This window comes from Oncorhynchus keta, chromosome 11 (genome assembly GCF_023373465.1).
Source record: "Oncorhynchus keta strain PuntledgeMale-10-30-2019 chromosome 11, Oket_V2, whole genome shotgun sequence".
In the NCBI taxonomy this organism is placed as follows: domain Eukaryota; kingdom Metazoa; phylum Chordata; class Actinopteri; order Salmoniformes; family Salmonidae; genus Oncorhynchus; species Oncorhynchus keta.
In genome coordinates this window covers 46,809,712-46,832,735 of record NC_068431.1, presented here as the reverse complement: position 1 = coordinate 46,832,735, position 23,024 = coordinate 46,809,712, and the positions used below count along the sequence as shown (strand labels likewise).

At 44.3% G+C, this 23,024-nt stretch overlaps 1 protein-coding gene across 7 annotated transcripts in view; it reads left to right on the top strand.

The window, feature by feature from the left end:
- Positions 1–18,757, top strand: part of LOC118390396 (latent-transforming growth factor beta-binding protein 3-like) — a 41,359-nt gene extending 22,602 nt beyond the window's left edge. The window contains exons 12-29 of one of the 7 annotated variants that reach the window (XM_035780908.2): positions 134–259; positions 7,250–7,381; positions 7,487–7,615; positions 7,739–7,858; positions 8,356–8,478; positions 8,983–9,105; positions 9,681–9,800; positions 11,904–12,032; positions 12,162–12,332; positions 12,843–12,926; positions 13,065–13,193; positions 13,320–13,457; positions 13,581–13,721; positions 14,235–14,363; positions 15,373–15,534; positions 16,072–16,167; positions 16,296–16,427; positions 17,960–18,757. In XM_035780908.2, coding sequence (XP_035636801.2) covers positions 134–259; positions 7,250–7,381; positions 7,487–7,615; positions 7,739–7,858; positions 8,356–8,478; positions 8,983–9,105; positions 9,681–9,800; positions 11,904–12,032; positions 12,162–12,332; positions 12,843–12,926; positions 13,065–13,193; positions 13,320–13,457; positions 13,581–13,721; positions 14,235–14,363; positions 15,373–15,534; positions 16,072–16,167; positions 16,296–16,427; positions 17,960–18,135 — 2,360 coding nt within the window. In that variant the 3' untranslated portion in view covers positions 18,136–18,757. Of the gene's footprint in view, positions 1–130; positions 260–7,249; positions 7,382–7,486; positions 7,616–7,738; positions 7,859–8,355; positions 8,479–8,982; positions 9,106–9,680; positions 9,801–11,903; positions 12,033–12,161; positions 12,333–12,842; positions 12,927–13,064; positions 13,194–13,319; positions 13,458–13,580; positions 13,722–14,234; positions 14,364–15,372; positions 15,535–16,071; positions 16,168–16,295; positions 16,428–17,959 lie in introns of all 7 variants that reach the window. The other 6 variants (XM_035780913.2, XM_035780910.2, XM_035780907.2 and 3 more) reach the window with 6 other exon arrangements.
- The last annotated feature ends 4,267 nt before the right edge of the window (positions 18,758–23,024 follow it).

Here is a 23,024-nt window from a genome sequence, read left to right as displayed (position 1 = left end):
GTGAGTTCCACTACACAGTCCAATCAAATCTAATATCAGCCTATAGCTGCAATGTTGTTGTCTCCATGATGGGATGTACAGTACAGAGATCAACTGTCTTAGGTAGGTTACTGTGTGCCCCTCCCCACAGCAGAAACAGACGAGTGCAGGCTGAACAGGAACCTCTGTGGCCATGGGGAGTGTGTCAACGTGCACACTGGCTACAAATGTGAGTGCTATGCTGGCTACCGGCTCCACCCTCAGAGGAACGCCTGTGTGGGTAAGTCAAGGGACAGGACAGGCGCATGTCCAACGGGATGGGATGGATTTACTGGGTAAAGATTTTGACCAGAGCCATGTCTGCACTCTGTATCCAAATAGTTAAATTGTGACCGACGGGCTCGATTCGGTCTTATGTAGTAAAAGTGTTGTTTTTTTAACATTGGATAAAGTAGAGACTCAGAGCTAGATAATGGTATATCATACACTACAGTTGAGGAACAATGGGAAAGTACAGTACAAGTCAAAAGCTTGGACACACCTACACACCAGGGTTTTTCTTAATTTTTTACAATTTTCTACATTGGAGAATAATAGTGAAACCATCAGAACAATGAAATAACACATGCAATAATGTAGTAACCTAAAAATTGTTAAACAATTCAAAATATATTTTATATTTGAGATTCTTCAAAGTAGCCACCTTTTGCCTTGATGGCAGCCTTGCACAATCTTGACATTCTCTCAACCAGCTTCATGAGGAATGCTTTTCCAACAGTATTGAAGGAGTTCCCAAATATGCTGAGCACTTGTTGCCTGCTTTTCTTTCACTCTGTGGTCCAACTCATCCCAAACCATCTTAATTGGGTTGAGGTTGGGTGATTGTGGAGGCCAGGTCATCTGGTGCAGCACTCCATCACTCTCCTTCTTGGTGAAATAGCCCTTACACAGCCTGGAGATGCGTTTGGTCATTGTCCTGTTGAAAACCATGTGATAGTCCTACTAAGCGGAAACCAGATGGGATGGCTTATCGCTGCAGAATGCTGTGGTATCCATGCTGGTTAAGTGTGCCTTGAATTGTAAAAAAAATCCCTGACAGTGTCACCAGTAAAGCACCCCGGCACCATCACACCTTCTCTCCATGCTTCATGGTGGGAACCACACATGTGGAGATCATCCGTTCACCTACTCTGCTTCTCACAAAGACACAGCGGTTGGAACCGCAAATTTGGACTCATCAGACCAAAGGACAGATTTCCACCGGTCTAATGTCCATTGCTAGTGTTTCTTGGCCCAAGCAAGTCTCTTCTTCTTATTGGTGTCCTTTTTTTGCAGCAATTTGACCATGAAGGCCTGATTCACACAGTCTCCTCTGAACAATTGATGTTGAGATGTGTCTGTTACTTGAACTCGGTGAAGCATTTATTTGGGCTGTGATTTCTGAGGCTGGTAACTCTAATGAACTTATCTTCTGCAGCAGAGGTAACTCTGGGTCTTCCTTTCCTGTGGCAGTCCTCATGAGAGCCAGTTTCATCATAGCGCTTGATGGTTTTTGCGATTGCACTTGAAGAAACTTTCAAAGTTCTTTAAATTGACTGACCTTCATGTCTTAAAGTAATGATGGACGGTCATTTCCTACCATACCTTTGTCTGTACATTATACCTTGACGCTATTTTATCGCCCCCAGAAACCTCCTTTTACTACTGTTCCAGACGTTCTAGACGACCAATTCTTATTGCTTTTAGCCGCACCCTTATTCTACTCCTCCTATGTTCCTCTGGCGATGTAGAGGTGAATCCAGGCCCTGCAGTGCCTAGCTCCACTCCTATTCCCCAGGCGCTCTCTTTTGACGACTTCTGTAATCGTAATAGCCTTGGTTTCATGCATGTTAACATTAGAAGCCTCCTCCCTAAGTTTGTTCTATTCACTGCTTTAGCACACTCTGCCAACCCGGATGTTCTAGCTGTGTCTGAATCCTGGCTTAGGAAGACCACCAAAAATTCAGAAATTTTAATTCCAAACTACAACATTTTCAGACAAGATAGAACTGCCAAAGGGGGCAGTGTTGCAATCTACTGCAAAGATAGCCTGCAGAGTTCTGTCCTACTATCCAGGTCTGTACCCAAACAATTTGAACTTCTACTTTTAAAAATCCACCTCTCTAAAAACAAGTCTCTCACCGTTGCCGCCTGCTATAGACCACCCTCTGCCCCCAGCTGTGCTCTGGACACCATATGTGAACTGATTGCCCCCCATCTATCTTCAGAGCTCGTGCTGCTAGGCGACCTAAACTGGAACATGCTTAACACCCCAGCCATCCTACAATCTAAACTTGATGCCCTCAATCTCACACAAATTATCAATGAACCTACCAGGTACCTCCCCAAAGCCTTAAACACGGGCACCCTCATAGATATCATCCTAACCAACTTCCCCTCTAAATACACCTCTGCTGTCTTCAACCAAGATCTCAGCGATCACTGCCTCATTGCCTGCATCCGTAATGGGTCAGCGGTCAAACGACCTCCACTCATCACTGTAAAACGCTCCCTGAAACACTTCAGCGAGCAGGCCTTTCTAATCGACCTGGCCAGGGTATCCTGGAAGGATATTGATCTCATCCCGTCAGTAGAGGATGCCTGGATATTTTTTTTAAATGCCTTCCTAACCATCTTAAATAAACATTCAAGACATTTAGAACCAGGAACAGATATAGCCCTTGGTTCTCCCCAGACCTGACTGCCCTTAACCAACACAAAAACATCCTATGGCGTTCTGCATTAGCATCGAACAGCCCCCGTGATATGCAGCTGTTCAGGGAAGCTAGAAACCATTATACACAGACAGTTAGAAAAGCCAAGACTAGCTTTTTCAAGCAGAAATTTGCTTCCTGCAACACTAACTCAAAAAAGTTCTGGGACACTGTAAAGTCCATGGAGAATAAGAACACCTCCTCTCAGCTGCCCACTGCACTGAAGATAGGAAACACTGTCACCACTGATAAATCCACCATAATTGAGAATTTAAATAAGAATTTTTCTACGGCTGGCCATGCTTTCCACCTAGCTACTCCTACTCCTACTGCACCCCCAACAGCAACTCGCCCAAGCCTTCCCTATTTCTCCTTCTCCCAAATCCATTCAGCTGATGTTCTGAAAGAGCTGCAAAATCTGGACCCCTACAAATCAGCCGGGCTAGACAATCTGGACCCTTTCTTTCTAAATTATCTGCCGAAATTGTTGCCACCCCTATTCCTAGCCTGTTCAACCTCTCTTTCGTGTCGTCTGAGATTCCCAAAGATTGGAAAGCAGCTGCGGTCATCCCCCTCTTCAAAGGGGGGGACACTCTTAATCCAAACTGCTACAGACCTATATCTATCCTACCCTGCCTTTCTAAGGTCTTCGAAAGCCAAGTCAACAAACAGATTACCGACCATTTTGAATCCCACCATACCTTCTCTGCTATGCAATCTGGTTTCAGAGCTGGTCATGGGTGCACCTCAGCCACGCTCAAGGTCCTAAACGATATCTTAACCGCCATCGATAAGAAACATTACTGTGCAGCCGTATTCATTGATCTGGCCAAGGCTTTCGACTCTGTCAATCACCACATCCTCATCGGCAGACTCGACAGCCTTGGTTTCTCAAATGATTGCCTCGCCTGGTTCACCAACTACTTCTCTGATAGAGTGCAGTATGTCAAATCGTAGGGCCTGTTGTCCGGGCCCCTGGCAGTCTCTATGGGGGTGCCACAGGGTTCAATTCTTGGACCGACTCTCTTCTCTGTATACATCAATGAGGTCGCTCTTGCTGCTAGTGAGTCTCTGATCCACCTCTACGCAGATGACACCATTCTGGCCCTTCTTTGGACACTGTGTTAACAACCCTCCAAGCAAGCTTCAATGCCATACAACTCTCCTTCCGTGGCCTCCAATTGCTCTTAAATACAAGTAAAACTAAATGCATGCTCTTCAACCGATCACTACCTGCACCTACCCGCCTGTCCAACATCACTACTCTGGACGGCTCTGACTTAGAATACGTGAACAACTACAAATACTTAGGTGCCTGGTTAGACTGTAAACTCTCCTTCCAGACCCATATCAAACAGCTCCAATCCAAAGTTAAATCTAGAATTGGCTTCCTATTTCGCAACAAAGCATCCTTCACTCATGCTGCCAAACATACCCTTGTAAAACTGACCATCCTACCAATCCTCGACTTTGGCGATGTCATTTACAAAATAGCCTCCAATACCCTACTCAACAAATTGGATGCAGTCTATCACAGTGCAATCCGTTTTGTCACCAAAGCCCCATATACTACCCACCATTGCGACCTGTACGCTCTCGTTGGCTGGCCCTCGCTTCATACTCGTCACCAAACCCACTGGCTCCATGTCATCTACAAGACCCTGCTAGGTAAAGTCCCCCTTATCTCAGCTCGCTGGTCACCATAGCATCTCCCACCTGTAGCACACGCTCCAGCAGGTATATCTCTCTAGTCACCCCCAAAACCAATTCTTTCTTTGGCCGCCTCTCCTTCCAGTTCTCTGCTGCCAATGACTGGAACGAACTACAAAAATCTCTGAAACTGGAAACACTTATCTCCCTCACTAGCTTTAAGCACCAACTGTCAGAGCAGCTCACAGATTACTGCACCTGTACATAGCCCACCTATAATTTAGCCCAAAAAACTACCTCTTTCCAAACTGTATTTCATTTATTTTGCTCCTTTGCACCCCATTATTTTTATTTCTACTTTGCACATTCTTCCATTGCAAAACTACCATTCCAGTGTTTTACTTGCTATATTGTATTTACTTTGCCACCATGGCCTTTTTTGCCTTTACCTCCCTTCTCACCTCATTTGCTCACATTGTATATAGACTTGTTTATACTGTATTATTGACTGTATGTTTGTTTTACTCCATGTGTAACTCTGTGTCGTTGTATCTGTCGAACTGCTTTGCTTTATCTTGTCCAGGTCGCAATTGTAAATGAGAACTTGTTCTCAACTTGCCTACCTGGTTAAATAAAGGTTTTAAAAAAAAAATAATAATTCTCATTGCCTATTTGAGCTGTTCTTGCCCATATATGGACTTGGTCTTTTACCAAATAGGGCTATATTCTCTATACCACCCCTACCTTGTCACAACACAACTGATTGGCTCAAACACATTAAGAAGGAAAGAAATTCCACAAATTAACTTTTAACGAGGCACACCTGTTAATTTAAGTGCATTCCAGGTGACACCCACATGAAGCTGGTTGAGTGAATGCCAAGAGTGTGCAAAGCTGTCATCAAGGCAAAGGATGGAGAATGCTTTGAAGAATCTGAAATATAAAATATATTTTGATTTGCTAAACACTTTTTTGATTATTACATGATTCTACGTGTGTTATTTCATAGTTTTGATGTCTTCACTATTATTCTACAATGTAGAAAATAGTACAAAATAAAGAGAACACCTTGAATGAGTAGGTGTGTCCAAACTTTTGACTGGTACTGTAATTCTGCCTTGAAAGTTTATAAAATTGTAACCCCACTTTTTAATGTTTTGGTACATGTACTGGAGAGCTTTTCTTTGTCTCCACCCATTCCGCATCGTTCACACCCTCTTAAGCCTGAGCCCCACCCATCTCTTTAAGGATTCACATGCATGACATCAGCAGTCTGGTGGTTCAAAATAGCATAACTGGTGAATTTTAAATCCAATTAACCCATCCGTTTAAGTATATGTCAATCTAGCAAACCAGGCAACTAAAAGCAACGTTCTTACCAATGTGGTTTGTTTCTAGCTTGTTATCTAGCTAGCTAATGTTAAGTTAGCTGGCAAGCCAGTTCAAATAATGACCGCATCATATAGCTGACTATGTCTTAACTTTAGCTCATTTTTATTCATTATTACAGGGAAATACACTCACATCAAGATCATATTTTACAGGGTAATGGCAAGCTAATTACAGAAAATAGTTTACAGTTGTGAGTGTGACAAAATAAAAGCATGGCATTCTACCAGAGAATTTTTTAACCTGGACACTGTCTCGTTGGCCTAACGTTATATCCTAATTTGACTTTGGTGCAGGTCATGTTGTTCTTCGCATTACCATCTCTGATAAACACACACCATATCAAATACAATTCAAGTTTATTTGTCACATGCACAAGATACAGAATGTGTAAACGGTACAGTGGAATGGTACCTTGCATAGTGGAGTCTTTTGTTTAGACATGTAGCTAGCTAGCTAAACAATTAACCATAATCCCAACTCATAACGATTCTACCCTGCATGAATCTGCAGGCAGCTAACCAACTAGATTCGATGTTAGCTAGCAAGCTAACATCAGGCTGTAACTAGCAATGCAAATGGCTCTGAGATACGAATAATATTACATATACGTAACATTAGCTAGCGAGCCAGACAGCTAACGTTAGCAGTACTCAGTACTTAACTTGCAATGAAAATGACTTTCTGACAAAATTTGAAATGTATAATACCTGAAAATGTAGCTAGATACTCTTTTACCCGTATACATGGATGGATGCTTCTCCCTCTCTGTTACGCATGCCGAGGTTGCCCTTAGTTTGAAGATGTAATCTGGAGACAAGTGTTTTATACAACAGCCTTCCTTGTGTTCTCTTTTCAACTCCCTCCACATATTTGCAATCAAACGCCAGAATTTTCTCCATCTCCTTAGCTATCATACTCTGCTTCCACCAGGTATTCCACTGATTTCAAAACTATGTCCTCCAGAAAGAGGACAGCAAAAGTTTTGCCGTAATTCATTATATCTTTGGAAAAAAATGGGTTAGAAAGGATTGCCTCCACATACTGAGCAGCCCTTTGTTATAGACAGAAGTGTACTACATGGTAGACCAATCCAAACTCATCTCTCGGCATGTCCAGCCCATCCATTATCTCAGTAAATCATGGCTAGCGGGAAGGTTCCAGCCTTTTTCTGTGGCTAAACCAACTAGGCTTATAATTTAACAATTTTATTCATATTTACAGATGGCATACAAGTTTGTTATTAAGGCACATGAAAGTTCACATGTTCCAGAAGGCATTTCTGCCAATAAACACATTTTGATTAAAAATAAATGTTTACGTTCAAATGCCTCTCTTGTGAAGTAGTGATGTGTGACATATGCCTATTTTTAAGAAACGAGTCACAATTGAACTTGTTGATTGTTGTTGATGTTAATTCTCTAATGGAGTTGTAATCTCTGAATTCCCTAAACTTCTAAGTTATCCCTCTCTGCCAGATGATGACGAATGTGACGCTGAGCCATGTGGCCACAGCAGAGGAATCTGCATCAACACAGAAGGCTCCTACCGCTGCCGCTGTCTCCATGGCTACAAGCTCCTGGTGTACCATGGGAAGCTACGGTGTATAGGTGAGTGGTGTGGGGTGGTGTGGGTTCAATTGTTCAAATGCTATCTTTTAGTCATCACGTTGTCACTTGGGATTTGTCATGAGTGTGTTTTGATCTTATCTTTAGATGTGAATGAGTGCTCCAAGTTGGACATCTGTGGGCAGGGGGGTCAGTGTGTTAACCTGCCAGGGTCCTACAAGTGTGAGTGTCACAAAGGCTTCAGGAGCAAGTCACAACGCCAGCCAGCCTGTGAAGGTAAGAGCGGCATCTGCTGCCCTCATATTTCTTTGTGTGTGCAGTGTATATGTATGTGTGTCCGCATTGGTTTAATAATGTTTATGGGTGTCTGTGTTTGTCTCGTCTCTTCTAATGTCTCAGATATAAATGAGTGTCTGGACCCCAACAGTTGTCCCAATGACCAGTGTGAGAACACACCAGGCTCCTATGAGTGTGTTCCCTGCTTACCTGGTCACCAGGCCCAGGGTGGGGTCTGCTACGGTGAGACCCAATAACTTCATGTATGCATACTAAAGAGAACACACACCAATCAACTCTTTTCATTACCTATAACTGTCTATCTCGCTGTTGTTATACCTTTTCTAACTTGAGCCATTATGTTTGCTGATGTGTTGCCCCCTAGTGGCCAATCCACCATATTTGGCTTTACTAAAGAGGATAGTCTAATGGCAACAGGGAAAGCAAGTCAAATCAGCAATTAGAATATTGAATCTGTACATTCAATATGTTGATCTTCCCCAGTTAGTTTTGTCCGAACCATGACATTGAAAGTATTCACTATTCAGAGCTGTGTGTGATGTAGAGAATGGATTTGATCAGTCATAGTCAATAAATCAGCCATAGGGAGCCTGTCCCAGACACACAGGGCCAGCAGGCAGGATGCCAACAGGCACTGGGCCAGTCCAGAGCTGGTATTTCTCTGTATGACTGATTGTTTCCACCCCTACCCCCCTGCAACCCCTCCACCTCTCCACTAGATGTCAATGAGTGCCAGAAGCGCGGGGTGTGTCCCAACGGGCGCTGTGAGAACCTCCCAGGAACCTACCGCTGCCTCTGTGACGAGGGCTTCCTCCCAGCCGCAGGCAGCAAAGGCTGCAGAGGTCAGTGCACTGATTCATGTTAAATATAATATATCTTAATGCTGCACAGGCACTATTTTATACCTGCAGTGCTGTTGTGGTCACCAGTATTTCTGCACAATATTGAAAAAAGAGAACTAGGTAGCATAGCGGTTGGAGAGGCGAGCCAGCAACCAGACGGTTGCCAGTTCGATATCCGGGACTGACGGGAAAAATCTGTCGGGAAGTGAACTCGCAACCGGAGGGTTGCTGGTATCAAATCCTAGATGCAATTTCCTGTCCGTTGTGCCATTGAACAAGGCACTTAACTCCAACAGCTCCTCGGGCTCCCCTGCACCTCTCCCAAACCTGTATATGTACTGTATGGGAATGCATGTGTGTCTTTCGGATGGGTTGGGTGAAAAGCGGAAGTCAAATTTCAGTTGGACCTTGTGTGCAATTGACCAGTAACGTGATCTTATTATCTGAATGGGGATACGGGTTCTATTGACAGGCTGCATGTGTCTCCTCCTCTCTCCCCTCCAGACATTGACGAGTGTGAGGATGACAGACTGTGTGCCAACGGGCGCTGTGTCAACACAGAAGGCTCCTTCCAGTGCCAGTGCTACCCAGGATACCAGCGTACTCAGGAGGGCAGCCATTGTGAAGGCAGGAGCTACTTGTTATTACTTGTTATTACTCACTATAGCTTCATGGAAATGTTATCAACATTATTACACTACCAGTGAAGTATAAGTAATATGCTCACTGCATAGGCAGCGTGTGAGTTTCCGATTTGCAGAAGCTATTTGCTTACCATGAACCTTTTCCTTTATGATAATGCATTGTATGCGTCTATCATCAGATTTGCAGACGAAAGCAAGATATTCCTAGTGTGATAAGTACATAGATTGGGTAGTCATAAGTAAGGTTAGGTTATTAATATAACTCAATCATATAACCCTCCCAAATTGCGGGCTTCCTGACTATAGGCTATGCCCTTGTGATTTACACCATGTTAAAGAAACAGATCCTCTTTGGCTAAATCATACTCTCTGGTGTAGTATTTTGAATGGTTTGATCTATTTCTGTATGGACAGGAGTAATGATATATTTTTGGCTAATTTAATGAAATTTACTTTAAGGGGAGCTTTGCCGATTGGGTATGCCGCCTATGGTCCACTGTATAGAGCTGGTGATCAAACACATGGCCGCTGTTTGATTGTCGTCTTTTCCTCCCTCAGATATAAATGAATGTGAGCGTCCCTCTAACTGCCAGAGGGGGCGCTGTATCAACAGCATGGGATCCTACCGCTGTGAATGTCAGAAGGGTTACATGCTGGTCGGAGGTCGGAGGTGCCAAGGTCAGTCCGTCTCCACCCTCTCCATTAGTTTCAGGGAGATAAAGTAGCAGTCAAAAGATTGGACACACCTACTCATTCAAGGGTTTTCTTCTTTTTTAAAACTATTTTCTACATTGTAGAATAATAGTGAATATGTCAAAACTGTGAAATAACACATATGGAGTCATGTAGTAACCAGAAAAGTGTTAATCAAATCTAAATAGATTTTAGATTCTTCAAAGTAGCCACCTTTTGCCTTGATGACAGCTTTGCACACTCTTGGCATTCTCTAAACCAGTTTCACCTGGAATGCTTTTCCAAACAGTCTTGAAGGAGTTCCTACATATGCTGAGCACTTGTTGGCTGCTTTTCCTTCACTCTTCGGTCTAGCTCATCCCAAACCATCTCAATTGGATTGAGGTCGGGTGATTGTGGACGGCAGCTCATCTGATGCAACACTCCATCACTCTCCTTCTTGGTAAAATAGCCCTTACACAGTCTGGAGGTGTGTTAGGTGATTGTCCTGTTGGAAAACAAATGATAGTCTCACTAAGCGCAAACCAGGTGGGATGGTGTTTCACTGCAGAATGCTATGGTAGCCATGCTGGTTAAGTGTGCCTTGAATTCTAAATAAATCACTGACAGTGTCACCAGCAAAGCACCATCACACCTCCTCCTCCATGCTTCACAGTGGGAACCACACATCCATTTCCCGTCCAAAGATCTCAAATTTGGACTCATCAGACCAAAGGACAGATTTCCACCGGTCCAATGTAGCTTGTGTTTCTTGGCCCCAGCAAGTCTCTTCTTATTATTGATGTCCTTTAGTAGTGTTTTATTTGTAGCAATTCAACCATGAAAGCCTGATTCACGCAGTCTCTTCTGAACAGTTGATGTTGAGATGTCTGTTATTGAACTTTGTGAAGCATTTATTTGGGCTGCAATCTGAGGTGCAGTTAATGAACTTACCCTCTGCAGCAGAGGTAAATCTGGGTCTTTTGAGCCAGTTTCATCATAGGGCTTGATGGTTTTTGCACTTGAATAAACTTTAAAAGTTCCTGAAATTTTCCACATTGACTGACCTTCATGTCTTAAATTAATGATGGACTGTCATTTCTCATTGCTTACTTGAGCTGTTCTTGCCATAGTAGAGACTTGGTCTTTTACCAAATAGGGCTATATTCTCTATACCACCCCTACCTTGTCACAACACAACTGATTGGCTCAAACACATTAAGAAGGAAAGAAATTCCACAAATTAACTTTTAACAAAGCACACCTGTTAATTGAAATGCATTCCAGGTGACTACCTCATGAAGCTGGTTGAGAGAATACCGAGAGTGTGCAAAGCTGTCATCAAGGAAAAGGGTGGCTAATCTAAAATATATTTTGATTTGTTTAACACTTGTTTGGTTACTAATTGATTCCATATGTGTTATTTCATAGTTTTGATGCCTTCACTATTATTCTACAATCTAGAGAGTAACAAAAATAAAACCCTTGAATGAGTAGGTGTGTCCAAACCTTTGACTGGTAGTGTAAATCATTAGTGTTAACCATTCCGGCAGTTGAGCTTTGTAACCAGTGGAAACTGTCATAAGTCAAGCTTAATGGAACTCATGAGGATTGTAGCAGATGTTTGTAACACATTCTCTCTCTCTCTCTCTCTCTCTCTCTCTCTCTCTCTCGCTCTCTCTCTCTCTCTCTCTCTCTCTCTCTCTCTCTCTCTCTCTCTCTCTCTCTCTCTCTCTCTCTCTCTCTCTCTCTCTCTCTCTCTCTCTCTCTCTCTCTCTCTCTCTCTCTCTCTCTCTCTCTCTCTCTCTCTCTCTCTCTCTCTCTCTCTCTCTCTCTCTCTCTCTCTCTCTCTCTCTCTCTCTCTCTCTCTCTCTCTCTCTCTCTCTCTCTCTCTCTCTCTCTCTCTCTCTCTCTCTCTCTCTCTCTCTCTCTCTCTCTCTCTCTCTCTCTCTCTCTCTCTCTCTCTCTCTCTCTCTCTCTCTCTCTCTCTCTCTCTCTCTCTCTCTCTCTCTCTCTCTCTCTCTCTCTCTCTCTCTCTCTCTCTCTCTCTCTCTCTCTCTCTCTCTCTCTCTCTCTCTCTCTCTCTCTCTCTCTCTCTCTCCTACCCAGACATAGATGAGTGTGCGACAGACAGGGGTCTGTGTCAGCCGCATGGTGTGTGTGAGAACAGACAGGGCTCCTATGTGTGTGTTTGCAAAGACGGCTTTATCCTGTCTGAGGACAAGCACAGCTGTGAGGGTAAGATTACTGATATCTTCTCACCCCTACAGACACACACGCGCACACACACACACATACACATACACATACACACACACACACACACTGTCAAACAATCGATTTCCTCTCTGCCCCCTTCCCCTCCAGAGATTGAGGTGGCCGTGGAAGATAAGAAGGAGTGTTACCTGAACCTGGATGACACAGTGTTCTGTGACAGTGTCCTGGCCACCAACGTCACCAAGCAGGAGTGTTGCTGCTCCATCGGTGTGGGCTGGGGGGACCACTGTGAGATCTACCCCTGCCCCGTCTACCACTCATGTACGTACCTCAGGCCCAACACAGGGGTTAAAGGAGCTGAGATGACATGGTCTAATACAGACAGAATCATGTCTGTTCTACAAAATATAATCCCAAATAAATATATTCTGAAATGTTTTATTTTCTCTGTTAGCTGTGTGCACTGAACTGACATACATGATTGTTGATGACACTCCGATGTTCACCACAGCAGCGCTCAATTCAGACAGCGGTGTGAGGCCTACTGTAGCTGCTGGAAAAGTAATTCATGAAAGGGGAGGTTAACTTGGCCCCAGACAATCGATCTGAGATCGAGTGAAGTTTCAGTCCTCTGATTTTCCTCAGGCTTTAACCCCTGGCCCAACAACATTCACACTAGTTTAACAAACCATCAAGTGGGCTGGGGGGTCAGTTCACTTATTTGAGCTGTTCAATGTCATTCATTGGTCACCTAAAGCAGGCAAGTTAAGTGAATAGGTCAAGTGTGATAGGTACCTTGCTTAATTGACTTCCTGTTTTTCCCTCAACCAGCTGAGTTCCACTCCCTGTGTCCAGTGGGCCGAGGTTTCTACCATGAGGAGGGAGTGACTGAGTACGGCCTGTCTGTCCATAGAGGTGAGTAGCTACACAACTTCAACCCAACACTGTAGGTTTGCTGTTTCCTGATTTACAGCATTCCTTTATATGACAGTATTTGTTCTCCGGGGGAGTTTGTTTGTGTTGAGATCTGTGTTCCTGTCCCTCTGTGTACAGATATCGATGAGTGTGTGCTGTTCTCCAATGAGATCTGTAAGGAGGGCCGCTGTATGAACACACAGCCTGGCTATGAATGTTACTGCCAACAGGGCTTCTACTACGACAGCAACCTACTGGAGTGCATCGGTAACCACAGAGACCCACCCCCTCGCAGGCCTGCACCAAAACACACCTCTGTATTATTACATATTAATACACATCAGATATCCCATTTAGTCACAGATCCTCTATGGTAATGTGTCTCCTCCTCAGATGTGAATGAGTGCCACGACGAGTCTCTGTGTACCAACGGTCAGTGTAAGAACACCAGAGGCTCCTACTACTGCACCTGTAAGTCCCCCAGGATCTATGAAGCCTCCAATAAGAAGTGTGTCATCCCCACTGTGGCAGGTGAGATCTGGCTAGAGCCCTCTACTGTACATACTGTACCCGCATCCACACACACAGGGAGGTGCAGGACAGGCCATAGAAGAGGACTGGTGTTAAGTCAGCAGTGTGTTTGTGTTGCTGCAGGTGTGGATGAGTGCCAGGACTCATTGAACTGTAAGAATGGCCACTGTGTGGACACCCCTGGGTCCTACTACTGCATCTGCTCTCCCCCCTGGATCCTGGCCACGGACCGCAACAGCTGTGTGACCCCAGAGGAGCAGGCTGGTGAGTGGAGGAGAGGGTACTGCTGTCCTTAGCAGGGCAGGAGTTGGGCTCAGGAAGCTCAGGATGGATGATTGGGAGATGGGGGTGGTGTGAGAGAGGCTGGGCAGCCTAGTTCACAGTGGGTTGGTTCTCAGTGGTGTGTCTGAAGGTTGAATGAGAATGTTTTTTAATGTTAGTTCCAGTCTAACACTACTAATCAGCCAGACCTGCCCCTTCAGCCTCACCCGCTCTGACATTTACATAACCTCATGTCTGTCACATACATCATAGAAACTCAAACACAACCCTGGTCCTATAGCCACTTCCTGGCCCTTGTTCACTGGAAAAATCAGTGTTCACTGTTGTACCTATAGACACCCAAACACTCTGCATGCTCTCAGGAAGCAGTGTAACGTAGCGATCTGCCTGCAGGCCTGTTCAACGTCACTTTAAGCTGTGAGCTGGCCCCAGGCTGGTGTCCGTCCGTCCGTAGGTTGTGTAACCGTGTCTGTGGTGTCTGTGGTGCCCTTGCAGATATCAATGAGTGCCAGGACCCCTCGTACTGTAAGAATGGGAGGTGTGTGAACACGCCCGGCTCCTTTCACTGTATATGTACCCAGCCCCTCACCTTCAGCGCAGCGCTCAAACAGTGTGTCTATGACGGTGGGTATAACCAATCGGCGCTCAGCTCACCTGAGCCTGACCAATCAGTGCTTAGCTCACCTGAGTTTTGGCTTACCTGTACACCTGCCACTCCTGCTACTCTTTTTTTTAACTCCTCCCCCTTTGAGCCCCCTCTCCCCAATAATGACCCTATGCACAGGCTCACCACTCCCCCTCTTGCTTGTTTCTATAGGGACACACTCTCAGTTTAGTGAGGGAGATCACGAGACTTGAGTTAGCCAATGTGATCTCAGTTCTGTAGATGCAGTGTGATCTCTGTGGTACATTTCTCCGTTTCCGTGGTTGTCCCACTAAGCTTGCATAGTCACAGGAAAACACTTCATTACTTCATCCTTCATTGTTGTGCACTTGCTTGTGTGTCTGAGAAGTAGTGAGGGAGTAGACATAAAAGGGAGGCAAGTGAGATGGCTTGTGGCATTTTCTGCACCTTCCTTTCTCCAGAGCAATGTTTCTCCTTTTTTAACCAAACCATTTACTATTGTGATTACATGTGATGTTGTAACATGTCAGAGACGTTGTTGTGACATTACTGTTGTGATTGTGTTACTTTCTTTCAATCATTTTGTTGTAAACCTCCCACAAGTTTGAGTTGACAATACAGTGTTCACTTCATTGTATCTAGCTGATCTTTATGGCTCCGTCCTCGTGTGTGTGACCGTAAATGAATGTGTCGAGCAGCGGTCTGGTATAGCTCTGAGCCCTACCACCTCAAGCTAGGCCTTATCACTTATTCATATCTACCTGCTGGCTGTTAACATATTGAGCAATTACCTGCTTAATCGTAGAAGTCATGCGAAGCTTCAGGATCTGGCCTGCTTGTATAATGCAGGAGAAAAGATTGGCTTCTTTATTTGATTAAATAGTACTTAAAATTCCGCTCTTTCTGTGTTTTGTTTTCTCTTTCTCTCTCTCTCTCTCTCTCGCTCTCTCGCTCTCTCGCTCTCTCTCTCTCTCTCTCGCTCTCTCGCTCTCTCTCTCCCTCCCTCAGACCGCACAGCGGCCCATAAGGACGTGTGTTTCCTGCAGGTGGATGAGGACCTGATCTGCAGCCAACCCAGGAACGGTTTGGTTGTCACCTACTCTGAGTGCTGCTGTCACTATGGCCGTGGCTGGGGCCCTGAGTGTAGGACCTGTCCCCAGAGAAACTCCGGTGGGCACCAGCACCATTTCTTTCACTGGTTTTTGGTCTGCTGGTCACTCCAATTTCGGCTTTGCCCATATCAGCATAAATAGTCTAATACTAATACATTAAAGGGCCAATGCATCTGTTTTAATATCAATATCAAATCACTTCTGGGTAACAATTAAGTACATTACTGTAACAAATTTCCACAAAAATAGCAAAGGGCTGTCTGGAAATGGTCTGAGTGGGGATAGGCAAATTGAAAACTAGTTGTTATTGACAGAGATGTTTGGAATTCTCTTTGTTATTGGTCTATTAACCAATTTAACGCATGAGGATGTTACCATGGAAAGCCAAAACTCCCGCCCATGCAAACCTCCTGATTAGAAGGTCCTGTGTAGATTGTACTTTCAACCAGCATCTATCAGGAAATAACATACATCATTTTCATACGTTTACAGTGTTACTTTCCTCAGCTGTTGTACAATATGATATAAAACACAGAAAAACTGAATTTTGACTGCACTGGGCCTTTAAGAAAACGTCATTCTTCCTCTCATTCAGGGATCTTTAACCGGCTGTGTGAGATGCACTTGGAGACAGAGTCTGATGGTGAGGGAGATTTCCTGGCAGCTTTCGCCAACTACAGCCCAGGTATTGGTAAGGCCTGTAATATATTTGATTACACTCTGCATTTCTTTCTAAATGTACCTCAGAGCTGTTACACCACTTGAATAATATTTTCTCTGTATCTTTCATTCGCTCTCCCTCTTTCTGTTTTGGCTCAGAAGGGGACAGCTCAGAAGAGGACTCAGATGAGTGTAGTTGTGCCAATGGTCGCTGTGTGCGTTCCTACCTGGGCACTATGTGTGAGTGTAACACAGGTTTTAGACTGGACCACTCCCGCACCCGCTGCACAGGTATGTTGACAATCCACCTGTTCTGTCTGTCTGCTTCCCTTTAACTTTGTGTTGGATTAGAGTGAAGGCGAATGCTTGGATTTTAGCTTCAATTCAGTCGTCTCAATCTTTAGGTGGATGCCAATTCGGATGCTCATCAATACCGCCGAACAGAAGTGTCTCTGTATAATTTGTAGCTCTTGTCCTTTGTTCAAGTGTTTTGACAGACATGCCTGCAATTTTATTTAGCGTTTAAAAGAACATCTGTTTGTTGATTTTATATGCAATGTTTCCTCTGAGCTGCGTGCGTTTGTGCGCGGGCGCCAGCTCCCAGGACTGCAGCGCAGAAGATATATCAGTCCGAAGCATGAGACTGAACTTCACTCAACTTTCTAGTTTTCCCCTTTAGTTAGCACTATAAACAATTCCCTCAACGGTGGGAATTGACAATATTAGCCACATTCAATGCAACATACCGAAACAAAACAAACTATTCAAGACTTAGTGTGGAAAACGAACTATGCAAGAGATATTCTTGTAGGCAGAACGCACCGGAGCAGGATTCTATTGCATTGACAGGTACAACTCAGCCCGTACTCTACAGACCAACCAGAACTGCAGTATCCCTATATGCAAATAGACAATTGCCATATATGGATCTGTGCCATTCACTTTGAACTGGACTGTGTTTATAGCATGAGTGGTCACGAGTAGATACACTTGTTTTGAGATCAAAGTCGAGAGCTTCATGTAGCTACGTGTACACATTTGTTCATATTCTTTGCTAGTTAGTAAGTTATTAGCCCTGTTATAGATAATCAGCAATGGGGGAGTGATTGCTTCGTACAAGAGCACAAAACGTGTGCATTTCTAGCCATCTTTGAAAAAACGAGTCAGGTAAAGAGCCTTTTTTCTCTCTTAAAGGGGCAGTGTTGTATTTTGAGACTGGCTTGGATAAGCTAAGTAGCCAATGGGCAGAGGGTAGGCTAATTTGTCTGATTCTCTAATGGTATGGGAATAATAATAAACTTTATTTTGTAAAGTGGTTTCTTGCATTAAACAACACATTTTCAGTCACCTCCTTGTCTGAAGGCCTAGTGGAAAACAGGTTCATGTCAAGCCCTGCATATTTTTTTCAAAAGTCTCATAGAATGTAGGCCTACATTGAACACCACACATTGGCTGCTACTATAGGCTGAAAGATAGAACAGCTATTTAAAACGGCTAGTTAAAATGTTATGGGATGCATTTTCTCCGTTGCCTCTCTGAATGGCCTACATTATGATCAAGTAGTCACAGTAGCCTACTTGGCCACTGTTATAACTGTAACTTAAAGCAGGTACAGCCTCAGTGTTCACAGTAAACATGTGCCAAATGTTGCACAGAATTTTCACAAGTTCAAGTTTGCGTGCAGCAGACCTAACATTTGCCCTGTTCCGAATTGTTTTGGAGGGAACATTGATTAAATGTAAATAGATGTGCAGGCAGATGGCAAGCTCCCTGTTTTGTTTCAAACCACCTTCCTCTTTCTCTCTCCCTCTCTGTCTTTTCAGATATTGATGAGTGTGCTGAACCAGGGGTCCGAGTTAATCCATGCAAGAATGCCCGGTGCGTCAACACCATAGGCTCGTTCAAGTGCTACTGCAAAAATGGCTTTGTCCCTGCACGAAGGCCCAACATATGTGTACCAGGCACGAAGGCCCAACATACCCGTACCAGGGCTCTATAACAACTTTGTCTCTGTCAAACAAACACAAATACACACAAGCAACCCCTCTGTCTTATACGTTCAATATTCAGTATGTTGTGGTGCATTTAGCCTTCAAAGGGCTTTGAAATGTAGAAAATGTGTTGTTGTTGTTGGCTCCTCCTTCACTGAACTTAGATGCAGCATAGGCTTCCAGTTTGGTTCTTAGCAATTATTTTCCTTATACCTAATTAAGATAATGCTTTGGGGGTAAGAAATTGAAAAAGGTAACATATTCGTTTATTTTTTATGTATTTTTGTAATTATTATTATTTTTGAACTGTTTGTGTCTTTTGACTGTTAAACTTGTGTTCTTGTTTATTTGTTGAGTTGTTGCATTGATCCCATACATCCATGAATTTTAAGCCCTCCTGCAGGCAGTTTGATGAGGAAGTTCCTGTCAAACCCACTCCCTTCCTGTGTGTCTGAACTCCTGTATGAGTAGAAGACCCTTATTGTACAGTTTGGGATATTAGACTCTTCACTGTCCAGTTTTGTGAAGTGGAGATGACTTTGTTGCCTGTTGGATCGGGGCCTGTCAAGCTCCTGTCATCACTTGTTTTACGGGATGTTTTGGAAATAAATTGTACTTCATTGGAAACCATTTAGGTGCCTTGTAGATTGTTGACATGTGGATATTGAGTGCAAATGAAGCTAGACTATAGGTAAAAGGTCATATTCAGACCTAACTCGTGTCTCCAGAGGAAGTCCTCCGGAGTACGATGGAAAATCAACCCCAAAGCAAATGGAATGGCATGCTTACTGACTTCTCTGAACAAAATGACAGAGTTTGTTTGCCAATGCATTGTAAGGAACCAAAGTGGCTTTGAGAGAAATAAATTAAACAGCAGAGGTCAACCACTAAATGTGTGTTTGTGAGTGTATGCTTTATGGCGCGGATTTGTTCTTTCTTTGGGATTAGACATTTTTTTTCTGTCCATATCCTGTTCTGTCCATGAGAAGAAAATCCAGACAGGCTCATGCACTATAGAACAGGTTGCTTCATAAATGAATCAGGTTGCATGTACTCAGTGAGATGACGAGCCTCTGCCAAACAAATACACAGGGTTTCTTCTACCTGCCAATATCGATGGAGAAGAAACAAGACTTCAGAGCGAATAGCTGAGAGAACTCTATTGTGATCCACATACTGTAGACCCTTAGTCCACCAAACATCAACATGTTGGGGCATGGACTCTACAGGTGCTGCCCACAGTCCAATGCTTCCCACAGTTGTGTCAAGTTGGTTGGATGTCTTATGGGCGGTGGACCATTCTTGATACACACGGGAAACTGAGTGTGAAAAACCCAGCAGCGGTGCAGTTCTTGACACAAACCGGTGCGCCTGGCACTTACTACCATACCCCGTTCAAATGCACTTACATTTGTTGTCTTGTTCGTTCACCCTCTGAATGGCACAAATACACAATCCATGTCTAAAAGAGTAAACATCCTTCTTTAACCCGTCTCCTCCCCTTCATCTACACTGATTTGAAGTGGATTTAACAAGTGACATCATTAAGGGATCATAACTTTCCCCTGGATTCACCTGGTCAGTCTGTCATGGAAATAGCAGGTGTTCCTAATGTTCAGGGTCCCTGCTCTCCCTGTCTATAGTTTGTACATATTTATTCTGTATGCCCATTATCAACATCATCCATATACATCAGAATGTCAATGTACTTACGATGGGCCTCCCGAGTGGTGCAGCGGTAAGGCATTGCATCACAGTGCTTGAGGCGTCACTACAGAAATGGGTTCGATCCCTGGCTGTGTCACCACCAGCCGCGACCGGGAGATCCATGAGGCGGCGTACAATTGACCCAGCGTCATCTGGGTTACTGGAGGGTTTTGCCCGTCTGGATGTTATTGTCTCATCGCGCTCTAGCAACTCCTTATGATGGGCCGGGCGCATGCATGCTGACTTTGGTCACCAGTTGTACAGTGTTTCCTCCAACACATTGGTGCGGCTGGCATCAGGGTTAAGCGAGCAGTGTGTCAAGAAGCAGTGCGGCTTGGCAGGGTCATGTTTCGGAGGACACATGGCTCTTGACCTTCACCTCTCCCGAGTCCGTACGATAGTTGCAGTAGTTGCAGCGATGGGAGAAGACTAACGAGAAAAAGGGGTGTAAAAAAAATCATTAAAAAGGGGGTAAAAAATATATTTTACAAATTAACATATGATGTAGTATCTCATCATACTAGAGCAATTTCTACCAAACTTTCATCATTTAGAATATCAAAGCAAATCAAATTGTATTTGTCACATGCGCTGAATACAACAAGTGTACTGTAGATCTCACAGTGAAATGCTTAGTTAACCAACAATGTAGTTTTAAGAAGAAAAAAAATATATATATACAACAAATAATTAAGGAGCAACAATAAAATAACAGTAGTGGGGCTGTATACAGGGGGTACCGGTACAGAGTCAATGTGGAGGCTATATACAGAGGGAACCGGTACAGAGTCAATGTGGAGGGCTACAGGTTAGTCGAGGTAATTGAGGTAATATGTACATGTAGGTAGAGGTAAAATGACTATGCATGGATAATAACAGAGAGTAGCAGCTGCGTAAAAATGGGGGGTGGGGTGGGGACAATGCAAATAGTCCGGGTGGCCATTTGATTAACTGTTCAAAAGTCTTATGGCTTGGGGCTAGAAGCTGTTAAGAAGCCTTTTTGACCTAGACTTGGCGCTCCGGTACCACTTGCTGTGCGGTAGCAGAGAGAACCGTCTATGATTGGGGTGGCTAGGGTCTTTGACAATTTTTAGGACCTTCCTCTGACCGCCTGGTATAGAGGTCCTGGGTGGCAGGAAGCTTGGCCCCGGTGATGTACTGGGCCATACGCACTACCCTCTGTAGTGCCTTGCGGTCAGAGGGGGAGCAGTTGCCATACCAGGTGGTGATGCAACCAGTCAGGATGCTCTCGATGGTGCAGCTGTATAACTTTTTGAGGCTCTGAGGACACATGCCAAATCTTTTCAGTCTCTTCACAACTGTCTTGGTGTGTTTGGACCAGGATAGTTTGTTGGTGATGGGACACAAAGGAACTTGAAGCTCTCAACCTGCTCCACCACAGCCCTGTCGATGAGAATGGGGTTGTGCTCGGTCCTAATTTTTCTGTAGTCCACAATCCTCTCCTCTGTCTTGATCACGTTGAGGTAGAGGTTGTTATTCTGGCACCACACTGCCAGGTCTTTGACCTCCTCCTTATAGGCTGTCACATCGTCGTCAGCAAACTTAATGATGGTGCTGGGGTCGTGCTTGGCCATGCAGTCATGGGTGAACTGGGGGTACATGAGGGGACTGTGCACGCACCCCTGAGGGGCCCCTGTGCTGAAGACCAGCGTGGCAGATGTGTTGTTACCTACCCTTACCACCTGGGGGCGGCCCATCAGGAAGTGCAGGATCCAGTTGCAGAGGAAGGTGTTTAGTCCCAGGGTCCCTAGTTTAGTGATGAGCTTTGAGGGCACTATGGTGCTGATCGCTGAGCTGTAGTCAATGAATAGCATTCTCACGTAAGTTTTCCTTTTGTCAAGGTGGGAATGGGAAGTGTGGAGGGCAATCTGTGGATCTGTTGGGGTGGTATGCACATTGGAGTGGGTCTAGGGTTTCTTGGAAAAATGGTGTTGATGTGAGCCATGACCAGCCTTGCAAAGCACTTCATGGCTACAGATTTGAGTGCTACTAGTCATTTCGGCAGGTTACCTTGGTGTTCTTGGGCACAGGGACTATGGTGGTCTGCTTGAAACATGTTACATGTATTACAGACTCGGTCAGGGACAGGTTGAAAATGTCAGTGAAGACACTTGCCAGTTGCTCAGCACATGCTCGGAGTACATGTCCTGGTATTCCGTCTGGCCCTGCGGCCTTGTGAATGGTGACCTGTTTAAAGGTCTAACTCACATCGGCTACGGGTATTCTCTCATGCATGCTTCAATGTTGATGCCTCGAAGCGAGCATAGAGGTTATTTAGCTTGTCTGGTAGGCTTGTATCACTGGGCGCTTTGTAATCCGTAATAGTTTGCCAGCCCTGCCACATTCGACGAGCGTCAGAGCCGGTGTTGTACGATTGAATCTTAGTCCTGTATTGATGCTTTGCCTGTTTGATGGTTTGTCGGAGGGCATAGCAGGATTTCTTATAAGCGTCCGGGTTAGAGTGCCACTCCTTGAAAGCGTCAGCTCTACCCTTTAGCTCAGTGCGGATGTTGCCTGTAATCCATGGCTTCTGGTTGGGGTATGTATGTACGGTCACTGAAGACGTCATCTATGCACTTATTGATGAAGCCAGTGACTGATGTTGTGTACTCTACAATGTCATCGGAATAATCCCAGAACATATTCCAGTCTGTACTTGCCAAACAGTCCTATAGCTTAGCATCTGCGTCCTCTGACAACTTCCTTATTGAGCAAGTCACTGGTACTTCCTGCTTTACTTTTTGTTTGTAAGCAGGAATCAGGAGGATAGAGTTATGTTCAGATTTGCCAAATGGAGGGTGAGGGAGAGCTCTGACGAACCATCAAACAGGCAAAGCGTCAATACAGGACTAAGATTGGATCGTACGATTGAATCGCACCAATAAGATTTGATTTGAGACTATCAGAAACATTTCAACTAACTATCTACTAACCCTAACCCAAGCCCTAACCTTAGCCTTTATCATAAACCACTTAACACTAACCCTAACCTTAAACCTTACACTCTAAACCTAACCATAACCTTAGCAAGCAGTTGCTTATCAACAGATAGCTGGTTGATAGTATGACCATCTGTAAAGAATTTACAGATGTACTATCTGACCAAATTAAACAATATGTCAGTCTATTTACAATCATTACATGATACAATAATAAAAGCAAGGTTCTC